The sequence below is a fragment of the Schistosoma haematobium genome, chromosome 4, assembly GCF_000699445.3.
Source record: "Schistosoma haematobium chromosome 4, whole genome shotgun sequence".
NCBI classification, from domain to species: domain Eukaryota; kingdom Metazoa; phylum Platyhelminthes; class Trematoda; order Strigeidida; family Schistosomatidae; genus Schistosoma; species Schistosoma haematobium.
In genome coordinates this window covers 40,674,281-40,696,275 of record NC_067199.1, presented here as the reverse complement: position 1 = coordinate 40,696,275, position 21,995 = coordinate 40,674,281, and the positions used below count along the sequence as shown (strand labels likewise).

Below are 21,995 nucleotides of genomic sequence, written 5' to 3'. Positions count from 1 at the left end.
GAATCTTCATTGGTTGCTTGTGTTGATAATGTTCTAAGATTCATTTTAAAAGTTTTATGTGTGAAAATCCTTCATGTATATACTTGAATACACCTATTACTAATGATTCCTTCGGTCGTACATTCTGTTAGTCATTCTAATTCCACTTGAGATGGTATTATTAGTATTTTACCGTGATTTTTATCTTTCTCACGCTTTCACTGAGTTTTCATGCTTATTCCTGAACTGCATTCATGTTGTTTTAGCTTATACTTAGTTTTGGCTGTAGCCATATTGACCTGTCTCCTCTCCGTTTATTGTGTTGCTTTCATTGCCTCGGACTGTGCATTTTTTATTGTGAATTGAAGTAACCTTCCAAAACTAAAACAATCTGTGTTATAAAGCGACCAAATGTTATCTTTCGAACGAATCTGTACGTGATCTATCCATAAAGGATAGAATAACATTTATCTGTCGTGCTTAGTAATTCTTTAATATCCTACATATATTTGTTTATTTGTTGTAATTTAGATTTGATTGCTGATTGAAAAATTATTGGTTGAATAACTTGTTGGTAACATTTGCTTAGATAATGATGTAAATTTATATTTACAATGAAATTCAGGACCATCATTTACCCAATCACCTTGTTTCGTTTTCAACCGGGCAATAGAGCGTATGTTAACTACCTAGACAGTTATTCTTCAGTCCAAACCTTCTTTTGGGTTCTACAAATGTTGTTATTAAAAATAGCCAGGGGGTATTATATGTATAAAGATATCGTAGTGACTCGCTTTAGTAAAGAGAAGAACGAATATCGCATTTGATGGAGTGACATCAGAGTATTGCTGAGCACAATGTGGGTTAAAACGATTTGGTTCTCCAATAAATATGGCGGCGTGTGAAGGAGCTACTGTATATGAGCGTGTGTGTATACTATGGCATGGTGCTCCACATCAAATTCTTTCTGATTCGTTGTGTTTTACAGGACATAATTGTTGTTCGTCCATTCTTTTACCCTGTCTTTTATTTCAGCTTTTACGATGGACTCTTTAAACAATCGTTTATATTCCTCGATCTTTCAGGCCTGGTCTTTTGTTATCTGACTTTGGGATCTGTCTTAATTACTCGTTTTGTCATTGTAGAACGCCGGACCACTGGAGATAACGTCGCCTCCGACTGGACTCAAGGTCATGCTATGGTTCAGTCCATTTTAAAACAAGTAATACTTGATGTGATGAACTCGATTCACTATATCTCGTCGAATTCTAAGAACCTGCCTGGTATTTCGTTTATGTCACCATATGACTTCACATATGGTTTATTTGCACCCGGTTCATCTCTATTTCAAGCTTTTACTGAATGTTTGTTGACGAAGAATTATGAGTTTTTTCATTTAGCTGACGACTCATAGACAATTTTTACGTCCTATAAAATATACAAATTTCCAAGTACTCTATGATTCAATACTACGTTAGTGAGCAAATGATTGTATCAGAAATAGGAACTTATAATTATTTACAACACCGTGCACATTAGTTCTACACTGTTGTACTTGCTAGAATTTTTCAGACTTCAGTCACCAAGAAAAGAGACACCTCAATGGTTCGATTGAGCTAATAAAGAAACAGGTATATGGCTAATCAAAAATGGGAGTTTCAAAAAGGGAGAAAATTTAAAAATGCTGACCCCCAAACTACACCGATTGACAATTGCCAAACTTTGTTTTGTAGTCGTTTACTCTTGTTCTGTGTTCACTAACACGCCTATTAAACTATTTGCGTATTTCACGTCCCCCTTATTTCTATTCCCTTATTTTCTTCCTTTCCTTCTTTAAACTCAATTCAATATTCTTCTCAATCACACAGAACCTGATTTATTATTATTATTATTCTATTATTGTTATTATTATTCTCTTTTTCAAATTTGGCAAATATAATGCTAATATTATTGAAACTTGCGTATTATTGCGTTTTTGAAAAAGCTCAAAATGGTTTCTTCACAACAATTATGTACCCATAAGATGTTTGTGAATAATGATAATGATAATAATAAGATTGACATCATGAAAACAGTAAATTACGTCTTCATCATGTGACTAGTCTCTCGAGATGAGTGCCATTAACAGAATATTCAGATGTAAATAGCACAAACTCTGCGTAACTTTTGTGGTTTACTCAGCTTGCACTCTTTGCTGAAGTTTGCTGATAATAGTGTACAATATTTGGAGGGGAAATATTTACAGGAGACTCATTGTCTTTTCGACACAGCTTCACGTTTTCAAAAGTTTATCATCCGTGGTTATTTCGAAGATAGTTCGTATATCATCTGATAAAATAGCAGTGGGACATGAAATAGGGTGTTTTCCTCCATCATTTGCAAAGAAACGTATATCAAACCAATTATAAAAGATTAGGCACAAACTCAACATTTGTGTCATACAACCTCACCACGTTTTAAGTATGTTTCTTGCTATGTGATGTTGTTTTGCGTAGATTTGTCTATCATAACTTCCACAAATTAAGTCATTGATCCTAAAATTCCTATTCTGTGCAGTGAATGACTGGCTGTTGATGGTTTTCTCACGACAGATCTAGCTGTCTACATTTCTCCGAGGTGCTGTTACCAAGGTTAGACTTGATAATTTCAAAGAAATTAAGCATTGACCAGATATAGAATAGTAGAAATAGTATATTTGTAATGTCCCAACTGTATCTTATTGCATCAAAATAACCCACTTCTTTATCATTTAGCCTACACAAACTCAGATAAATAAACGTGCCTTGCATATATGGCAAGTATAATGCTAACATTATTGAAACTTGTGTATTATTGCATTTTTTGATGAAACCTGAAATGGTTTCTTCACAACACTTATGTACCCATAAGATGTTTGTGAATCATAATAAAAATAATAATATTACCTTGACCTAAATGGTACGACATTGACTTGGTCAGACCTGTTCTTTTGATTGATACTCTCGCTCAATTCCTTTGATACTATTTAAACCTGGGTTGGTTTACTTCGATTATTTATTCGCTAAAGTAGTGGCTTACATCGAGTTACGAAATGTCAGAAGGTTTGGAAAATTCAACTTTTCTACTTATAAGGATATTACAAGTGTACTATTATTATTCTCTAACTTGGATGTTTGAGGACCGTTTAATCGCTACCATTAGGTCGTAGTGGGTCCCCTTTGGTAAATTAATAAATTATGTACTCATTCCTGCGGAAGTACTTACTTCTCGTTGTAATTTGACACTTATTTTGGCACTTGGATTAACCAGGATAATACACACACACTAAACATGGTGGAGTATTTGTTCCATTATTGTCTATTTAGCCTCCCCTTGCTTTTCGGTAGACCACCGCCGACACTTCAATATTTAATAGGACCAGGGAATTTCAAATACTTTCCGTCTACTTTGCTAAGCTTTTTTGTAGCTGCTATGCTTCTACTATTATTTTTCGCAACAACACCACACTGCTCCATTTCAGTGTCCGCAAGTGACATTTATGACCTGTGAAGTCGTAAGTGAATGTGCCAATCTGTGCGCATCGTGTCCTCCTCGGAGTTATGGTTTCTTTGGTCAAATTTCCGACAGTTGTTGATGGGGCTGAGTACGGGAGCCTCCAGGGTACGTGGATTTTTATGTTTGATGAATTTTGTCGTTAGATTTTTCTCATACTACGAGAATACGCACTTGGATAGTGGGCGTTGCGACACAGTATGAGCCAATTGCACCGCTTGGATATTATGGTGTCACTACGTAAGTGAATCCAGTCACAATAGTAGCCGCCTTTCGATTCGGAGACGCTCGTTCCATTTAGTAGATGGTACACTATGCAGCCGTCAATTTTGTGTCTTACTTCTTGGACGAACAGTGTTTCTGAGTATTTAGTCATGAGGCTCTCTCCCTTGCTATTCTTTCACTGCTTACATATGTCATTAAAGATAAAGTCTTTGTCTGGGTGGGATCCTTTCTGCCTATTGAGGTATTAACGTTTGGTGTTTGATTGGTGTGATCAATACTGTGTACATAACCATGGGGTGTTACCCCTAAGTTTAGTGTTCGATGTAAGCTTAATTAGGTGTTTAAGAAGATGTCCAGATGTGTTAAGAATACTATGAGCCATTAATAGATCACCTCTAAGACGTCCATGCTCTAATGTTTAAAGGTCTAGTGAATGGAGGCGCTCTTCGTAAGGTTTAAATTCAAGTCCTCGAACTGATTTCGTGGCTCGCCATCGGATGCGCTCCAAAGTGTCCTTATCCTTTTGAAGTGAGGGGGAAGTACTATTTTTCTGTACTCTAAATGGGGACGGATAAAACTATTGAAGATTATATGGAAAGTTATTCCGTCAAACTGTCCAAACATGCGCTTCAACGCTACCAGTGCAAGGTTTGCTCGGAAGGCATTTTTGTCACAGTGTAAGACTCTAAATCATGGGGCACCAGGACTCCTAAATCTTTTTCTACTTGGGATACTACTAGAGCGGAGTTTCCTAACTGTAGTCTGCGACATGTCGCAGATGGACTACATTACACTTTGAAGTGTTAAAAGTAAGTCCATTATTATCTGCACAACTTTGGAGTCCAGTCGGATCCTCCTGAAGTGCCTGTATATCGTTTTGATTGCGTATCTCTCTCCAAAGTTTAACATCATCGGCAAAGAGTAATAATTTTGACATTACCTGTTGAGGAAGATCATTTATGTAGATCAAGAAGAGAAGAGGTCCTAGTACTGAGCCCTGGGGATCCCACTAGGACATTCCATAGCCTGAGATAAAGTGAAATTAACCCTAACCTTAAAGTGTCGATTTTTCAGGTATGAAGTAAGCCAATCGACTAGAGGTGGTCTGATACCTAGTTGTTTGGGCTTATTGATAGGGCATAAATGGTTAACCTTATCAAAAGCTTTTGAGAAATCTAGGTAGATGATGTCAACCTTTCCCTTGCAATCGAGGATGCTTGTCCATCTGTCCACCGCAGTCAGCAGGTTGGTTATACAAGTGTAACCCTTCCTGAAACCATGCTGTTGGGGTGAGAAGAAATTTAAGGACAGCAGATAGTCATTTAAACCGTCGCATATCAGGGACTCCATGAGTTTTGAAGGTAATGACAGAAGAGCCACCGGCCGATAACTTGAAGGTTCATTGCGTCGACCTCCTTTGTAAATTGGTGTGATGTGAGCCAACTTCCAATTTTCCGGTAGTTTGCCTCGGCTTAGCGAGTTTGAGAACATCACGCTAAGCGGAATTGCCAGGATTGAGGCTGCTTCCCTCAGTATGGCAGAATGGACCATATCCGGGCCAGGAGAAGTGTCAAGTCTTAAGTGCTGCAATTTCCGGAACACCAAGTCAGCGCTTGGGTTCACTTCGGTAAGTCCTGTGGAATTGCAAATGAAACTGTCATCAGTAAAGTTGATGTGGGTTGGTTGAAATGTCTGAGAGCAATGTTCAGCCAGAAGTTTGCGGCATCGCCATCGTTGTTGGTCGGGCCGTTAAGACCTACCAGTTGGGAAACTCCAGTTTTGGCTTGACGAAGAAAGGCTGCATAACAGAATAAGCTTTTAGGATTAGAGACAAATTTGTCCATAAGCTTTGTCTGATACTAAAGCCTGTCCTCTTTTATAGCTTTCGTTCATATGTTCCTTACATGTTTAAATTGCCTGTACGCTCCGTCGTTGTCAGTTCGTTTGTATTCCACTCAACAGTGCCTTTTGCGACTTAGCAGGCGAAGGGTACGGTTCTTGATTATTGTAGGTGGTTTGCAGCTTTTGGGAACCGTTTGAGGAACTGAATGGTTTGTAGCACATAAGGGCGTATGCAGTAAGAAGTCCCAATGACCATCCACATCGATTTGAGGGTGAACATCCCAAACCACCTGTTGTAGAGTTGGCACATTCAACTGTTTAAAATTCCAACGCAAGTTATTGGTGGGATACCTTAGCTTAGTTTTGATGACAAAACTGAAGGCTATGACGGCATGATCGCTTTTTCCCAGGGTAGCCAGGATTGAGAGGTTGTCAACTAGGAATTCTTCGTTTGTGAATACACAGTCTAAGCGCGATGGTGTCTGACTGTTTCTCCAACGAGTTGTCAACCTCACATATTCGTGAAATCTCAAGTCCTCGATGAGGTTGAAGAACCGAGCTTCAATTGAGTTATCGCCTCCAGTATACGTGTGATCCGTGAAGTTGAATCTAGGGAGATTAAAGTCCCCTAGAATCAGGAAGTGTGTGAAACCGAGACGAGTAGAGCGGGATAGTCCTCCCAGCATACAACTATCTTACTCGATGTCGGCAGTTGGCTTCTTGTAAATGACTCCGACTAGAGACCTCGAAGTACTAGACAACCTTACAGAGTACCATATGGATTCCTCAAGATTGTTAAACTCGAGGCTATGAACTTGGTGCACCTCCAAGCAAGAACGTATGTGTACGGCTACTCCGCCCCCAATTCCTGATTTTCTGTCGTTGCGGAACAAAGACATCCCAGGTAATGCTAACTCTTGGTCCGAGAACTGAGAAGATATCCAGGTTTCAGATATTCCTATCAGATGGGCCTTATTAGCGTTGCCAAGTTCACGTAATTCACCCAATTTCTTTGGTAGACTCGCGGCGTTCATGTATAAGCAGCCTATGCTTTCTATTTGGAACGCGTGAGCTTCGTCCTGTTTGTCTGTATGAGCCATACGTGAATGGACAGGTAGCCCACCTATATGAGGTTTGCCGAGGTGGTGGGCCCTTTCCTTTACACGTTTTATATCATCTAGACAGTCCACAAGTGGAATGGTCAGTTCCAACTTGCCTTTATGTTTGGTCCTAGCTTCGTATGGCCTATCCGGGTGAATGTGGATTCCAGGTGGCAATCGACATCTGTTAGCACGAAATGCTTCCAGAGTTGCAGCCACCATGTGGGAGGATGGGAAGATTACCTTCTCGAGAGATTCTTTAGGGGTGTTCCGTATGATACTGCGCTCAGAGTACGGTATGTCGGGCATTAATAATAATAATAATAATAATTTTTTCTCAAATAATAGTTTGTTACATGAGGCATGCCAGTTTACAGGCAAGATAAAATTGATACAAATGATACAAGATCCACTGTAGTAAACTACATAGCTCGGTTTATAATTTATAAGATATTAATGTAGATGGTTTTAATCAGTACCACAGTTGGCGCGCTTCGTGAAAGTTGTGTGGTGGACCAGACAGATATGAACGCGAAAAGTATAAACAAAGTTACGAAAGACCAATAGTAATATTAATATATACCGTTAATTGTTACAAATACAATAAAAATTTGGGACGTTACTTAAATTGACCAAACATTGCGTGTTCTGATTGGGTCCGGTAATGTAAATCCACAATTATAAATACTTGGTGATTCTGAGCAGGTTGGCGAATTCTCTAGTGATATAATCCCACGTAGAATGTGATATATTTCAATTACAGTCTATAAATAATGATAATATTTGATCTAGACTTCAGCTAACTCAATCACAAACGAAAATAGAACGAGGGATGTGTGAGTAGTAATGTATTTATTAGCCAGCAAGAATATGTCACGCTATGTTAGAATCACAACGGAAAGTGTGTTCAAGGTCATTTGCTAAAACAACAGTTATAGTCATTTAAGGTTGAATATAAATACAGTGGAAGGTTGACAAAATAAATACAAATAACATTGAAAACTATTTACAAAATAAGCTTGTCAGGCCTATCTCCACGGTTGCGTTGCAAATGTGCAACTGATGGTCAAGGATAGGTCCATTGAAGGTAGGAGCTTCTAAAACTCGCAACCATATGTCCCTTTGGAATGTCTAAGGCTTTGAGGATGGTGCAGGATGAAATCTTTCGTTCCATATCATAAGAGGGCTGAAAGAGGGAGCAAGTAAAAGAAAGTACGAGAGGCAGAGTAGCCAATATTCATGAAGGAATGTTTAAGGTATGATCACTCAGTCTAATTTTCTTTTATTAAGGTATTTGTTAAGAAAGAGCATTTTAATAGGTTAAAGAAAATAGGTGTTAACAAGGTGTGAGTGGACATACAACTGACAAATGGAGGGGATTCGGAAAGGAGCTGAGAGTATGGGATTATGTGTGGTTATGAAATAAAATATAATGCTAGAAACAGTATTGTGATATACAATTGGCTGTCTTCCTTTTTTTATCGAAGCTATTAGAGCCCCTTTCGTTTTTTGTATTAATATTTTTTTCAGGTATTATAGGGTCTTGAGTAGGCTTCGTATATTAGCGAATTGTCTAGTTTGCTTGTAATAGGATTTCTGGATAGGAAGTGAAACCAATTCAACGTTCGTAACACGATTTAAAGAGGTATTTTGCGTGATAAATCAGCATCAATACCATAAGTTCGTGACATCCCACTAAACCATAAGGAGCCGTAATCAAACAAATTGTTCTGCCCTACAGACATGGGTGGATTGAATTTATCTCCCACCATCATGTTTGCTGGTCAGTGACGCCACCCTCCCTCCTTTTGTGATGTTAGGCTCTCTTACGTTTGTGGTAAGTATGAATACTGCTTTAATCAAAGCCCATGGTTGGAATACACTGTCTCTACCAGGTCCATGTTACAAGCAAATCAGATAGTTGAAAAGTCTTTTTTGGGTTAGATGTCCATATAGTATATAACACTGCTATGAAAATAACTAATGGTTTAAAGAAGTAAGGACTAATAGCAAATCAAAAGATATGAGAGGGTATAAAACTGTAGAAAGAAAAAGAAAAGGAAAAAGATTTCAGGGTAAGACAAATAAAGCATTGAGAAACTCATAAGACTTTGTGGCCAAATTTTGAGCTTTGTATGATCGGCCTTAGTAGATCAGCATCCATAAGATTGAGCTATCTGTCTACTTGCAGTAGAAAAAAAAGGCATGACTTTTAGGAAGAATAATGTACATTTAGCCTGTAGAGATTTGGGAACTCAGAGCTAGGGTTAGGAGCATAAGGCCATGATTAATAAACAATGAATAATGGGAAAGGGTAAGCCATATATTCTGTGATTTGGTTATATTCATATTAGTAACAGTCGAACTTGTTATATTCTTGTTCTGTTTAGATACTAGGCGGTCCGTAATAAAGTGCCTCATTGGTGGGCGGGAGTTCAAGGAAACGTTGAAGTTCTTTGGAGTCTAGAAATTGGGCTATTAGCTTTTTGAATCTGGTAAACGTATCACAGTTACGGATAGGCATTGGCAGCCTGTTCCACAATAAACTATACCGTACTGTAAAAAACTTACAACGCATTTGTTTTTGGTGTTTTACGGTAAGTAGTGTATATGCGTTGTTTCTAAGTCTATAGGCTGGGTCGTGGGTCATAGTCAGGCAGGGTGTCAGAAAGGAGAGCCCATATATCGCTTTGTAGAGAAATATTAAATTGTTCTTTAGCCTACGGTGCCATAAAGGTTCTAAAGATAGATGCTTACATCTGTCTGTGTAATCGAGATTCGAGTTACATCCTAGTAGTTGACGTGTGAAACGTTTTTGAACATCTTCTACCCTTATCTTGTCTGTGATATTCATATTAGAGAAGACAGAAGAGCAGTATTCAAGGGAGGGTCGTACACATATTTTGTAGAGAGTAAGTTTACCCTCTGTTGTGAAAAAGTTTTTCATTATAAAACCAATTAGCCGTCTAGATTTAGAAATAATAGAGGAGGCATGTTCTTCAAAGTTCAGGCTTCCTGTGTAATTAATTCCTAAATCTTGTACTGATTCCAGTGTTTGGACTCGACATTCATTTAAGTGAAGTTGCGGTTTATAGGGATGCTTTCCAAAGTGCATGATCCCGCACTTGTTGAGGTTAAATGGTAATTGCCATTTTTCACTCCACATAGTTAAGTTATTGAGGTCCTTTTGGATCTGGGATACACTTCCACCTAGAGTCTCAGGCTTATAAGTGTACACTATTTTAAGATCATATGCGTATAAGTATGGTTTCCCAAATTCTATGGTGTTACATATATCATTTGTATACATAAGAAACAAAAGTGGACCTAATACGCTTCCCTGAATGACTCTACTGGTGATTGGTCTAGGTGACGAGAGACAGTCGTTGTACTTTACCATCTGTTTACGTTCTGTTAAGAACAAAGCAAATCATGAGTATAGTGGGTTGTTTATTCCGAAGGACTTAAGTTTGACAATGAGCCTTTTGTGTGGGACCTTATCAAAGGCTTTCTTCAAGTCTAAGAATAGGATTGACACAAGGAGTCCGCTGTCTCGTTTCAGAGTTATGTCATTCAGATAGTCTACTAGGCATGTATCGCATGATCTGGACCTAAGAAATCCATGCTGGGAGGTCGAGATGAGATTATTAGTTAGTAGATGTTGGACTACAGCTGCCTTAACTACTTTTTCCGTCACTCTGGATACCACTGAAGCTATGTTTATAGGCCGGTAATTCTCAACGTTTGCTTCAGGTCCTGTTTTAATTTTGGGAATGATATGTGTAGTTTTCCAGGCATTAGGGTAACACGCTGTAGAGAGTGATATCGTGAATAGTTTGGGAAGCAAAACACACGTATCATCACCTCCACGTTTTAGCATGCTAGATGGAATACCATCTGGTCCATCAGTGTAGGAGTGTTTCAATGTACTGATTGCCTTGGAGATATTTTGTACATTGAATTCTACATTAGTAATTTCACAGGGAGGTACTGTGATTGGTTCTGAATCATTGAACAATTTTTCGTTAGTTAGTGAGGAACAAAAGTGTTCACTAAATAATTCTGTGACAAGTTTGGGATCTTCGTATACTTGTTTGTCTTCAATGAACATGCTCCCTCTCGATTTAGAACGTTTAAGTTTATTTTGAAGGAGAATGGTGAGTGCAGAGGAGTTATTATTAAGTTCAACTGCGCGGTTTTCCTGTGCGACTGCTTTTTGTATACTTATTGCTTCTGTTTGGACAAATATTTGTCATCGTTGCTAAAGAGGAAAACTCATTAAAGTTGTGGAATCGAGTACAGTGTCTTTGAAGACGTCGTCTTGTACTGGCCGGTATATAGAGATCTTTGAGGAACGTAGGTTTACAGTATTCTAAAGGTGCGATGTTGTTGATGATACTTTTGATGTTGTGATAAAATATATTGGTTAATGTGTTGGTATTGTTTGAGGTAAAGAAAGTTCTCCAATCAGTGCTTCTTAGGTAATTGTGGAAGTTATTCCAATCAACCTTGCGATAGTTTCTACGAAGTGTTTTACTTCTATCGGTTGTGGTTTTTACATTAAGGCTGCGTATGACAATGTTATGATCACTATCTGGGAACTTTTTTCCAATATACAAAGTACTGGGGATGAGGCCACTGGTAAAGACTAAGTCTAAGATGTTTTGATGTCTGGTAGGGCTATCGACATACTGAGTCCATTGTCCAAGCTCTAGACACTCAATAAATGATTCATTACGTCTCGGCGCTTTGACTGGCAGCCAAGAAATTTCGGGCATATTGAAGTCACCACAAATGAGCTTGCCTGTGAATGAGAGGTATGATGCTAGTGTGAATACCTTCGATAATACTGCCACCTCATCTATTGATGCGTTAGGTTGACGATAAACACAGCCGAGCAGTAAGGTAACGGAATTCGACGGCTTTAATACAATCCACACCGAATCTTTCAGTTTGTTTAGTTCAGACATGTCACATAGTAGTGAGTTTAGGCTAGAGTGAGCGTAAATAAGGCATCCTCCGCCTCGTCCATTCAATCTGTCGTTTCTATATAGGACATAGTTATCAGGAGATATACTTCGGTCGGAAATGTTACTGTCTGTCCATGTTTCAGATATCATAATAAGTGATGGTTGATATATGGATACAAACAGGACTAAATCCGTCTTTTTGTTGCAGGTCGATCGAGCGTTGATAAGACATATATGAAGCAAGTGGCCTACTAAGTTAAAATGGGTGAGGGTATCTCGGATAAAGTCGTCGTAACCCTCACAGGTGTGAGATGAGTTTGAAGTGAGGGATTGAATGTTCTTCATTAGCTCGGTATTTTGATAGCTAGACTTAGTGGGATATGTATCAAATGAGCTAGTGAAGTTGATTGTGGAGTTTACCCAGGAGGAAAGGGTGGGAGTACTCTCTGATGGAAACTGTACGGAGGAAATAAATCTATGGTTTGCATGTGGTTTGAAATAACATGGGCTATATGCTTCAACAGAGGTGTCACTAGGGGTCTTTGTGGTGTTTGAATGAACTAATGATACCTTGGTACTTGTTGAATGCTCGATTTCGAATTCCAAATACAATACATCCCTTTGTGCTTGTGTCTTACTTCTTAATTCAATTTCGATAATTCTGGGATTCCTAGTTCATAATACAATTCAAATAACACGAAACATTATATCGGCGTCGCGATGGAGCCTGCAATGGAAAAGTTAGATATTCATTCAACTCCTGATGCTTTTGAGGATTACTTGGAAAGGTTTGAAATCTGGAGCATGACCAAGAAAGATGTTAAAGGTGATAAAATTGTGGCACATTTTCTGACATTCATTGGAAGAGAAGCGTACAGCTTATTAAAAACTTTGGCATATCCAGAAAAACCTATCTCACTCCCTTATGCAACTCTTAAAGAGATATTATTAAGTCATGTAAAATGTACCAGTTTTGAACGCCGTGAAAGGGCCAAGTTTCATAAGATGGTTCGTCAAAATGACCAAAAGGCTCGGGAATTCATCCTTGAATTACAGAAACAAGCTGCCAAGTGTAATTTCAGTGATCAACTCCATGTGCAACTGAGAGATTGATTAATTGCAGGAATTAACATACCGAGTTTGGAAAGAGAGCTGTTAAAAATGTCAAACTGTTCCTTTCAAGATGCTAGAACTGCGTGTATTAACTACGAAGCAGCCAATGAACTTGATATCCAGTCGATGAAGATTTCTAATACTTTGCTTAGTCGTCGTGATGAACTACAATCTCATGGTCAATCAAACTTGCGTTCATTTAACAGTGATTCCTATTCTCGTGTAAATATGAACGGTGTTTCAACAAAGAATTACAAAGCAAATCACAAAGGTGAGATGAAGTTTGGTAAATGTTTATCATGTGGAAAGTTTCGTTCTCGCAATTCATGTGTATTTCGTAATGCTAAATGTTTTAAATGTGTTAAAATAGGACACATTCAGTCAGGATGCAAAGCTACTGTCCACTTTGCTTCAAACTGTACTAAATCTTTTAATTTAAATTTCAATAATTTGGATGTTTCTAGTGATCATTCATCTTTGTCTACTATTTCGAAAGGCAATGCTCATATTCGAAAACGACTATATACATCGCTTGGTTCATTAAATGACTTTATTGTTTATTTAATATTTTAACATCCAATTCATTCGAATGGAGTGAGGAACAAGAGTCATGCTTACGAAGTCTACTAAAGTTTCTTCAAAGTGATGCTGTTCTTCGAACGTACTCCCCTAATGTACATTCTGTGCTTATTACTGATGCATCACCTGCGGGAATTGGTGCAGTTTTGGAACAGGAAGGTAGACCAGTTATTTGTGTTTCACGCAAACTTGCTGTTACTGAACAAGGTTATTCACAGACTCAGCGGGAAGCATTAGCTGTATTTTGGGCTGTTAAAAGACTTCATAAATATTTATTCGGAAAGAAATTCACTATTGTTACTGATCGTGAAGCTTTAAAGTTTATTTATCATCCCGAAAAATCCTTAGCATGTTCCTCAGTAGCTATGGTTCAGCGATGGGGTATTGCTTTGAGCGCATATGACTATACAGTTCAGCACAGAAGTGCCAAACAGATTCAACATGTTGATTACATTTCTGGACAGTCATTACAAGATAGACCTATTAATACTTCGGATTGTTTGTTAGTGCAACCTTTACCAGTGAGACGTTCAGATCTCATTAGAGAAACTCGTGGATATTTTGGATGTATACTCAGTGCTATAAGGAAAGGCTGTAATGCTAATTTGAAACGTAGATTTCCTATCTATTTTTCAAAGCGGGATGAGCTATCTACTACTCCTGATGGTATTCTGTGTTTAAATGATCGTGTTGCCATTCCTCCTTCATTGCGTAAATCTGTTCTTGAAGATCTTCATAGTGGTCATTTAGGTGTTGAGAAAATGAAGTCCTTGACAAGGCTCACATGCTGGTGGCCAGAGATAAATGAAGATATATGTCGTACGGCAAACAATTGTGAGAAATGTCATCAGTTGAAAAATCGTCCTTCGAACTGGGTGTCATGGCCAGTATCGTCTGAGGCCTGGCAGAGAATTCATGCTGACTATTGTGGACCATTTCTTGGTAAATACTACGCACTAGTAGTCACTGATTCTTTTTCAAAGTGGCCTGAAGTTTTTTTCACGAACAGCTGGGATTAGTCATGTCGTTATGGTTTTTGGTGTCAGTTGGCGACCGTATCTTATCCAAAGGTTTCTGATCTGTAGACTCATCTAGATCAACAGAGTGATCAGCCGTATGTGTAGTGGTGTCATGCTTATTGTTCGTGTGTTTTGAACTATTTGCTGTGTTGCAACCTGTCTCTGGCTGATTATTAACAGTAACACTCCCATCGAATTCTATCGCTTCGCGTCTTCTTACATCACGTTGACAGGGCGTTAGGTCTGGAGTGACTTTTATATTCTTGTATGGAATTAGTGAGCTAATATTTTTGCTCAAATCAATAAACTGCTTAGCATCGTTACAACAGCCAAACATAAACAAAAGGGGGCAAGTCGATCTATCTGACTTTTTTCTAAGGCGGATGACTTTGCAGTTAACGTTTGGCATACCGCATGCTCTAAGGCAAATATCCCTTAACTTAGATGGTGTGTGCGGTCGGCGAGGTTATACACAACTGCATTGAAGGAGGACATCACTCTCGTCGTCACTTCTTCAGCCACAATTCCAAAGTACACTCAACTTTACTGAGTTCTTACGTTCCCATCGGATTTCAGCAAGTGACTGGCTAGCAAGACGTCCTCTATGTCGGTAGCATTCTTAAGTGTTACTCGAAGAAGCCTCGGGTGATTTAGATGCTTAGAATCCCTTCCTCAAGTGACTGTCAAAGGCTCTATTCTAGCAAGCTCGAGCTTCTTGTTCAATTCACACTAGAGCATCCTATCATTTTTGTCCTGCAGACTGAGAGGAAGGTCAGGATTGTCAATGAGGTTCATGATTATGAGAGAATACTCACGAAGTGTTGTTAATTTACCAGGTTTCCCTATGGGTTCAGGTTTAATACCTTGTTTTTGGAGGTCAAGGCACGTTTTTGAATCTTGGGCTCCTTGATGACCGGACGAACATTCTTGGGGGTAGACTGTGCGACCAAATCACCAGTTGTTTTCCGTACAACAACACTTGGGATGCTCAGCTTAGGCGGTGACACCTGGTTCTTTAGGGCTCTGTTAACGTGGGTCGAATCACCTACAGGGTTTTTGGGAACCACTGTTTTGTTCAGTGATCCTGAGCTGGGAGACCCGAGTTTACTTAGGGAGTCTAATACCGTCGACGTAATGATGGTGATGAGCTTCAACACGTCATCATTAGAGTTAATGGATGCTCCATCGATGGTATGCCTATCGACATTCCTAATCTTGTGTTCATTGCGCGCTCTTGTTTGTCCACCCATTTTTTTTACCGTAGTTATCCAAGTTTGCTGACAACTTGTTCCGCAGACCTGTCAGTAGGACGATGATGTTACTCAGCGAGACTACAGCGTCCGTGCTGCATGTGACGCATACCCACTTTTGGTCCGTTTTGCTGAGTCTATTGTAACCAGTTGCCGTCAGACCTGTGCATGCTTCGTGGAACCAACCTTTGCAGTTGTCGCACTGCATGCCAGTTGTAACAGCAAAACGGCATCCCGGACGTTTGCATGAGTTTTTCATGTCTATGTTGAGGCAAACTATGTTATAGATGCTTGCAAAAGCCTAAGACCGTAAAAATACACTAAAAAGCATACTGAAAACGGACAGAAATGGATGAAAACGAATGAGATAAACTGAGCTAGTCTTTACGTGAAAAAACAAGAAAAAACGAATAGTAAGCTGAGGCAAAACCACAGTTAACCATTACATATGGTGAAACTCAAAAAAAGTAACCTACCGAACGTATAGCTCAGGATAGATTCTTTGGGTCAGAAATGGTAGTTTTATTGCGCAAGAACACAGCAAACGTTTGATAACTGCAAATTACGTTGGGACTAAACTTTCCGTTCGAAAAGCGCGCTCAAGTGGCGTGGCTCGGCCATGCAGACGTGCTTCCTGCTGAATGTTACCTTATATCCTCTGTTCATATTAAATATATTGTTTTTTCTCTAGCCTAAGCTTGTTCTCTATCATGTATTGGTAATTGTTTAGATACGGTGAGTTGGTGTGTCGATGGTGTGACTTCCACGTAAGATCTTATAGGTGAGGCAGTTATATCATGACAAATCTACGATTTTAGGATTAGGTCTATTATTAGCGCAGTACAAATATCATAGTAGACCATAATTCTACATAGTCATTCCTGGCGAAAGTACTTACTTCTCGTTATAATTTGACACTTATGTTGGCACTTGGATCAACCAGGATAATACACACACACTAAACATGGTGGAGTATTTGTTCCATTATTGTCGATTTAGCCTCCCCTTGCTTTTCGGTAGAGCACCTCCGACACTTCAATGTTTAATAGGACCAGGGAGTTTCAGATACTTTCCGTCTACTTTGCTAAGCTTTTTTGTGACTGCTATGCTTCTACGATTATTTTTCGTAACAACACCACACTGCTCCATTTCAGTGTGCGCAAGTGACATTTATGACCTGTGAATTCGTAAGTGAATGTGCCAATCTGTGCGCATTGTGTCCCCCTCGGAGTTATGGTTTCTTTGGTCAAATTTCCGACAATTGTTGATGGGGCTGAGTACGGGAGGCTCCAGGGTACGTGGATTTTTATGTTTGATGAATTTTGTCGTTAGATTTTTTCTCATACTACGAGAATACGCACTTGGATAGTGGGCGTTGAGACACAGTATGAACCAATTGAACCGCTTGGATATTATGGTGTCACTACGTAAGTGAATCCAGTCACAATAGTAGCCGCCTTTCGATTCGGAGACGCTCGTTTCATTTAGTAGATGGTACACTATGCAGCCATCAATTTTGTGTCTTACTTCTTGGACGAACAATGTTTCTGAGTATTTAGTCATGGGGCCCTCTCCCTTGCTATTCTTCCACTGCTTACATATGTCATTGGAGATAAAATCTTTGTCTGGGCGGGATCCTTTCTGCCTATTGAGGTATTAACGTTTGGTGTTTGATTGGTGTGATCAATACTGTGTACATAACCATGGGGTATTTTCGCAACAGTTTGGTGGATTTAAACTTGCTCATTGGGGGTTATTTATGGATCGTTGACTTGTTATCAACACTTGCATTAAGGTCCCGATCAGTAGTCTTTATTGTGGCACTGCAGGTACCCGGAAGTATACTAAGACCGCGCGTCCCATCAAGCCGATTCACGCAGTCGCAGCAGTTGTTCCATAGATCCACTGTTTGCAAGTGACTGAACAGTTGAATGTTACAGTTGCGTCAGATAGAGAGATGGCAGTTGGCTGAAATAATAAGTCTTATCACGTGGAGGTCCAGCCTTATTTTGACAGCATTTAGAGAGCATTCCACTGTGGTTGATCTTTCAGCAATTTCAGCATTTTCAGAGTAGTTGGATACTTCGAATGTGTTGTTAAAATCTGATGGCTTTTGCTTGCTATTGATTAGCATAAGAGTTCGCCACAGACCAACCTCAAATTGTTGCAACGATATGACAGTGAGAGCTATCAAAAGAAAACTGGCCGTGACATACTTACTCTTACAAACTGTCAAACACGGAAGTCCGTTAAGCAAAAGCTCCTTCTATTCCATCTACAACCATCTGAACCATTTGAATCAATCTACTTTGTCTGCTTCGAAAAGACTGAAGTATACAGTTGGCGGGGTGAATAACCTTGGATCCGGCTTTGCGTTTAGAGCGCACTTCAATGTTGACGTTCGAACCAATCAGTCGAATAGCTGTTGTAAGTATACTCTGTATATTTTAATATGATTGCTTGTCAGAAAATAAATAAATTTAGATCCAGTCTGTGCATCGCTTTTAAGTGAATTTAGCCTTAAAAAGATGTAAGGCATTGTCTATCAATTGTCATTTTTTGACTCATGAGGTAGTCATGAGTTTATTGTTCTAATGAGTCCACGTAACTTTACTTCATCTCAGAAAATTTTTCCAAAATACCCATCCATCAACGAATATTCCTTCGGTCGGCTTTATATAATGAAAACACCTATTAGGAGACCATATAAGTCCAAAAGATTCATAAAAGAGCTGATTTCTATACCTCTAGGAATAGGTTATGACCTTCGTTATTGATAAAGTCTGAATTATGTAGCACTTGTCCTCAGTGGGCGAACATGTCATTTTCAATATGATTACATGGCGAGACTATAACTTTTGGACGAACCAACCAAATGCTGTCTACCTACTTGAATCAGCAGTCATTTTTTGGAAAAGTAAAAACATTATCCAATCAGTCCGAAAACTAACTATGGTTGCGTCTTCTCAGTTGTTAAAATACAACGATGAGTAAGTCCTTTCTCCAGGAATGATCACTTCATTAATTTGCCAAAGGAGACTAGCTTTACGTCTCGAAGGGCAACGATTAAACGGTCTTCAAACATCCGACTCAGATATGAGAAACCGTAGATGGTTAGTAATGTCCTAAGAAAACCATCGATGAACGGTCAATAACTGTCCAGCACAGTGATTTTTAGGGTTAGCAATCTAATATGTAGAAGTTCGGACAACCAAATTTACACAACACAACGGTGACTGTCGTTGTTGCGATTACCAGGCGTACATGCTACTATGGTAAATGGTATGTCTTGGTTTCTCCCGTCCGTCAAACCCAAAAAGTAATCAGGCCTCTCCACATAACGTCTATTAACTCCAGGAATCGAGGGGATCTGACCAAAACCGTTCAGATCTGATACTTCATCAGTATTGACGTACACTATCAGGTAATGTGTCATGAAAACTAGTCTAAATCGTTAAGCCATAGTCTAACCAACTAAACAAAATGAACCCTAGTGTCGGTTGACCTCGATCAACAACCCACTATCCAGGACATCGAGAGCACAACAGCACAAGCTGAACTTGCAGATGAAATAATGTACCAACCTGCCCTAGACTAAGATCTGTTGGGAATGCCGCGAGTGCTGTGAATCTACCATCTTGACTCATCTCAACAGTCAATGGCTTAATGGACTGATACCACGTTTTGTTTAAACTTGAAATTGAATGACTGGCCATCACTTTCTTTTTTTCAGCTAATTGTCGTCTGTCGGTTTAGGAAGTGGTCCGACTTATGCAGTGTTCGTACCTCGTTAATCGATTCCTCAGTTTACCTAGTACCCTGTTTCTGACAGCAGGATTATTAACTTAGTCTTTCTACGAGATGCGAGCAGCACTTCGAAGACAGCCATGATAAAAGCATGCAGCCTACAGAAGTCTTATACTTTCATAGACAGTTTCAGTCATAGAGTGATATAAAGCGGACTGGTGCACAGTATACTCGCTTCTTGACTGAAAACCGATATCTCACTAGTATTAAAATCTAACTATCTAATATTGAAGTAGATGGGATGTTATTATAGCCTGAAACCTTTTGATTTAAAACTGAGTACTTCAGTCTCCCGCTTAAGTTGGTTTGTACAAATTCATCGACTGGTTTCGTTTGCACTCATTCTTTTTAGTTTCACTGCAAACAATGTCTTATATCACGTCGGATTACCTTTCAGCATATATAACGCATACTCTTATCGTCTTGTTCAGTGCATATTTTCATTGAACGTTTGATGTTATTTATCCATTTACCGCCATAGTTATATATGTAGGAGAATGTATCATATTTCTTCGTATTAACTTAGCAAGTTTGTTAAATAGCTGCTTGTTCACTGTGACCTTATGTAAATTTCAATGTAAAATAATTATTCAGTCTTACAGGTATTGTGCTGCTAAACATTGACAAATTATTTAAGATTACTAACCGATTCAAATCATTATAAGCAGAGATGAGTAAAGGTCAGCAGTGTAATCCAGGAATCACGTTTCGTCCCATTTGAGACTCGTCGTCCAGATGTACCTGAATTCCAGCATGAGATTCAACTGTGGGATCCAGGTACATCCAGCTGATGAAACCCAAATAGGACGAAACTCAAGTACTGGATTACACTGCTAGCCACCATTCATCTCTGCTTATAATGCTTGCGACTCAGAGCAATTTCGAGGCAATTCACATATGTCAATAACAGACTGATCGATTGCAGCCCTCAACTTTATTTAAAAAAATGCAAACTACCAATACAAATGATTCAAGTTATGTTAGATCTTTCTGTAATTTTTTTTATCGATATATCAAAATTTTAGCATTACTTTCACTTGATCCTCCTTTCTGTTCTTCAGGTCAAATGTTTGGGACCACGTTTAGTTTTATTCTTTAAAACATTTGCTTTATTCTACGTTCTTTATCCGAAATATGAGTCAACTGTGGGTTATTGTGTTTTTAAATGCGCACCTATTTTATCACTTGTTACGTTTGTTTATATGTATGGGGTTAAGATACCAAACAATCAAGCCTATTCTTTAAAAATTTTTCTTGGTCTTCTATTCTCTTGTCTAGGTGATGCATTTTTGGTATGGCCTAGTCTTCTTATTCCTGGCATGGCTATGTTTGCCATTACACATATATTATACATTTACGCATTTGGTTTTCAACGTTTAAAACTATCTATATTGTTCATTTTACTGCCAATACTTCTCTGTGTATGTGTTTCTGTAAAAGAAGGACTAGACGGTATCAATACACTTGTTATTCCAGCTTATGGATTAATATTAGTAATTATGGTATGGCGTGCATTAGCCCAATTAACTAAACATGAATATTCTATACCATGGACATGTATAGCTTCTGCCGTTGGTGGATTACTATTTGGTGTATCTGATACTATATTAGGAATTTGTTTATTCTCTAGTGATATATCGTCATTTAAATGTAATTTAATTTTACCAACGTATTATGCTGGTCAGTTGTTGATTTCTGTATCTGTTGTTGATAGCCATTTAACATCAATAAAAACGAGTCCATATCATGAAGACAAAAAGCAGTAGTAGTTGCGCTCCTTTATTAAATAAAAAGCCTTTTCTTCCATCACCTGTTTATTTTCTCTACTTTTTGACATATATTTGTCTTCATTACTTCTTTGTACTTTTTAGCTTGCTTATTATTTCACGATGTGTTTATATTGTTGTTCATAGTTGATGATAAATAAATAAACGCTTATTTTTGCATCTGTTATCTTGTTTTATTACATACCTGTCTATGTATGGCATTGTTTCTTGTTATCTAAATCATGTAGCCGGTTTTTCATGAATTTAAACGAAATTGCAACACCCCTATATAAGTTGTTGAGAATCACCAAGTTTATGTGGACTTAGACTGCCAAACAAACGATAAACCGAATCAATAACATGCTAGAAGATCGCCGGATGACGCTCAAAGTGTTTGAACTCGAAATCGCTCACAGTGGCCTCATACGCAAGTGATAATTGTATAGGTGTTGTATTGATTCAGTCTGATAGTGTGGTGGAATATGCGAGTCACGTTCTCACACCCACTACTCAGGAGTATTCAGCGATTGAAAAGAATTGTTTAGCAATCGTGTGGGCAGTATACAAATGGAGACCATATGTTTAGGTAGACGATTCCACATCGAGACTGACCGTAAACTCCTGCAGTGGTTGGAAACAGCAAGAGACCCCCGAGGGAAGTTGGCGCGATGGGTGATACATCTACAAGAGTACTACTTCAGTATCGGTCATGTTTCAGGAAAGGAAAACGTAATGGTGGATTATTTGTCAATACCAGACATGGAAACCGAGCTTCCATTGACAACATATGCGGTGAATAATTTAGAGGGAGACC

General features: G+C 38.8%; 1 protein-coding gene across 1 annotated transcript; it reads left to right on the top strand.

Annotated features, from left to right (window-relative positions):
* Positions 1-17,751: 17,751 nt before the first annotated feature.
* TMEM86A_1 (Lysoplasmalogenase-like protein tmem86a) lies at positions 17,752-21,510 on the top strand. Its single transcript, XM_051216418.1, has 2 exons — positions 17,752-18,035; positions 20,477-21,510. The coding sequence occupies exons 1-2, from the start codon at positions 18,000-18,002 to the stop codon at positions 21,179-21,181; spliced, it is 741 nt and encodes a 246-aa protein (XP_051067009.1). The 5' UTR covers positions 17,752-17,999; the 3' UTR covers positions 21,182-21,510.
* The last annotated feature ends 485 nt before the right edge of the window (positions 21,511-21,995 follow it).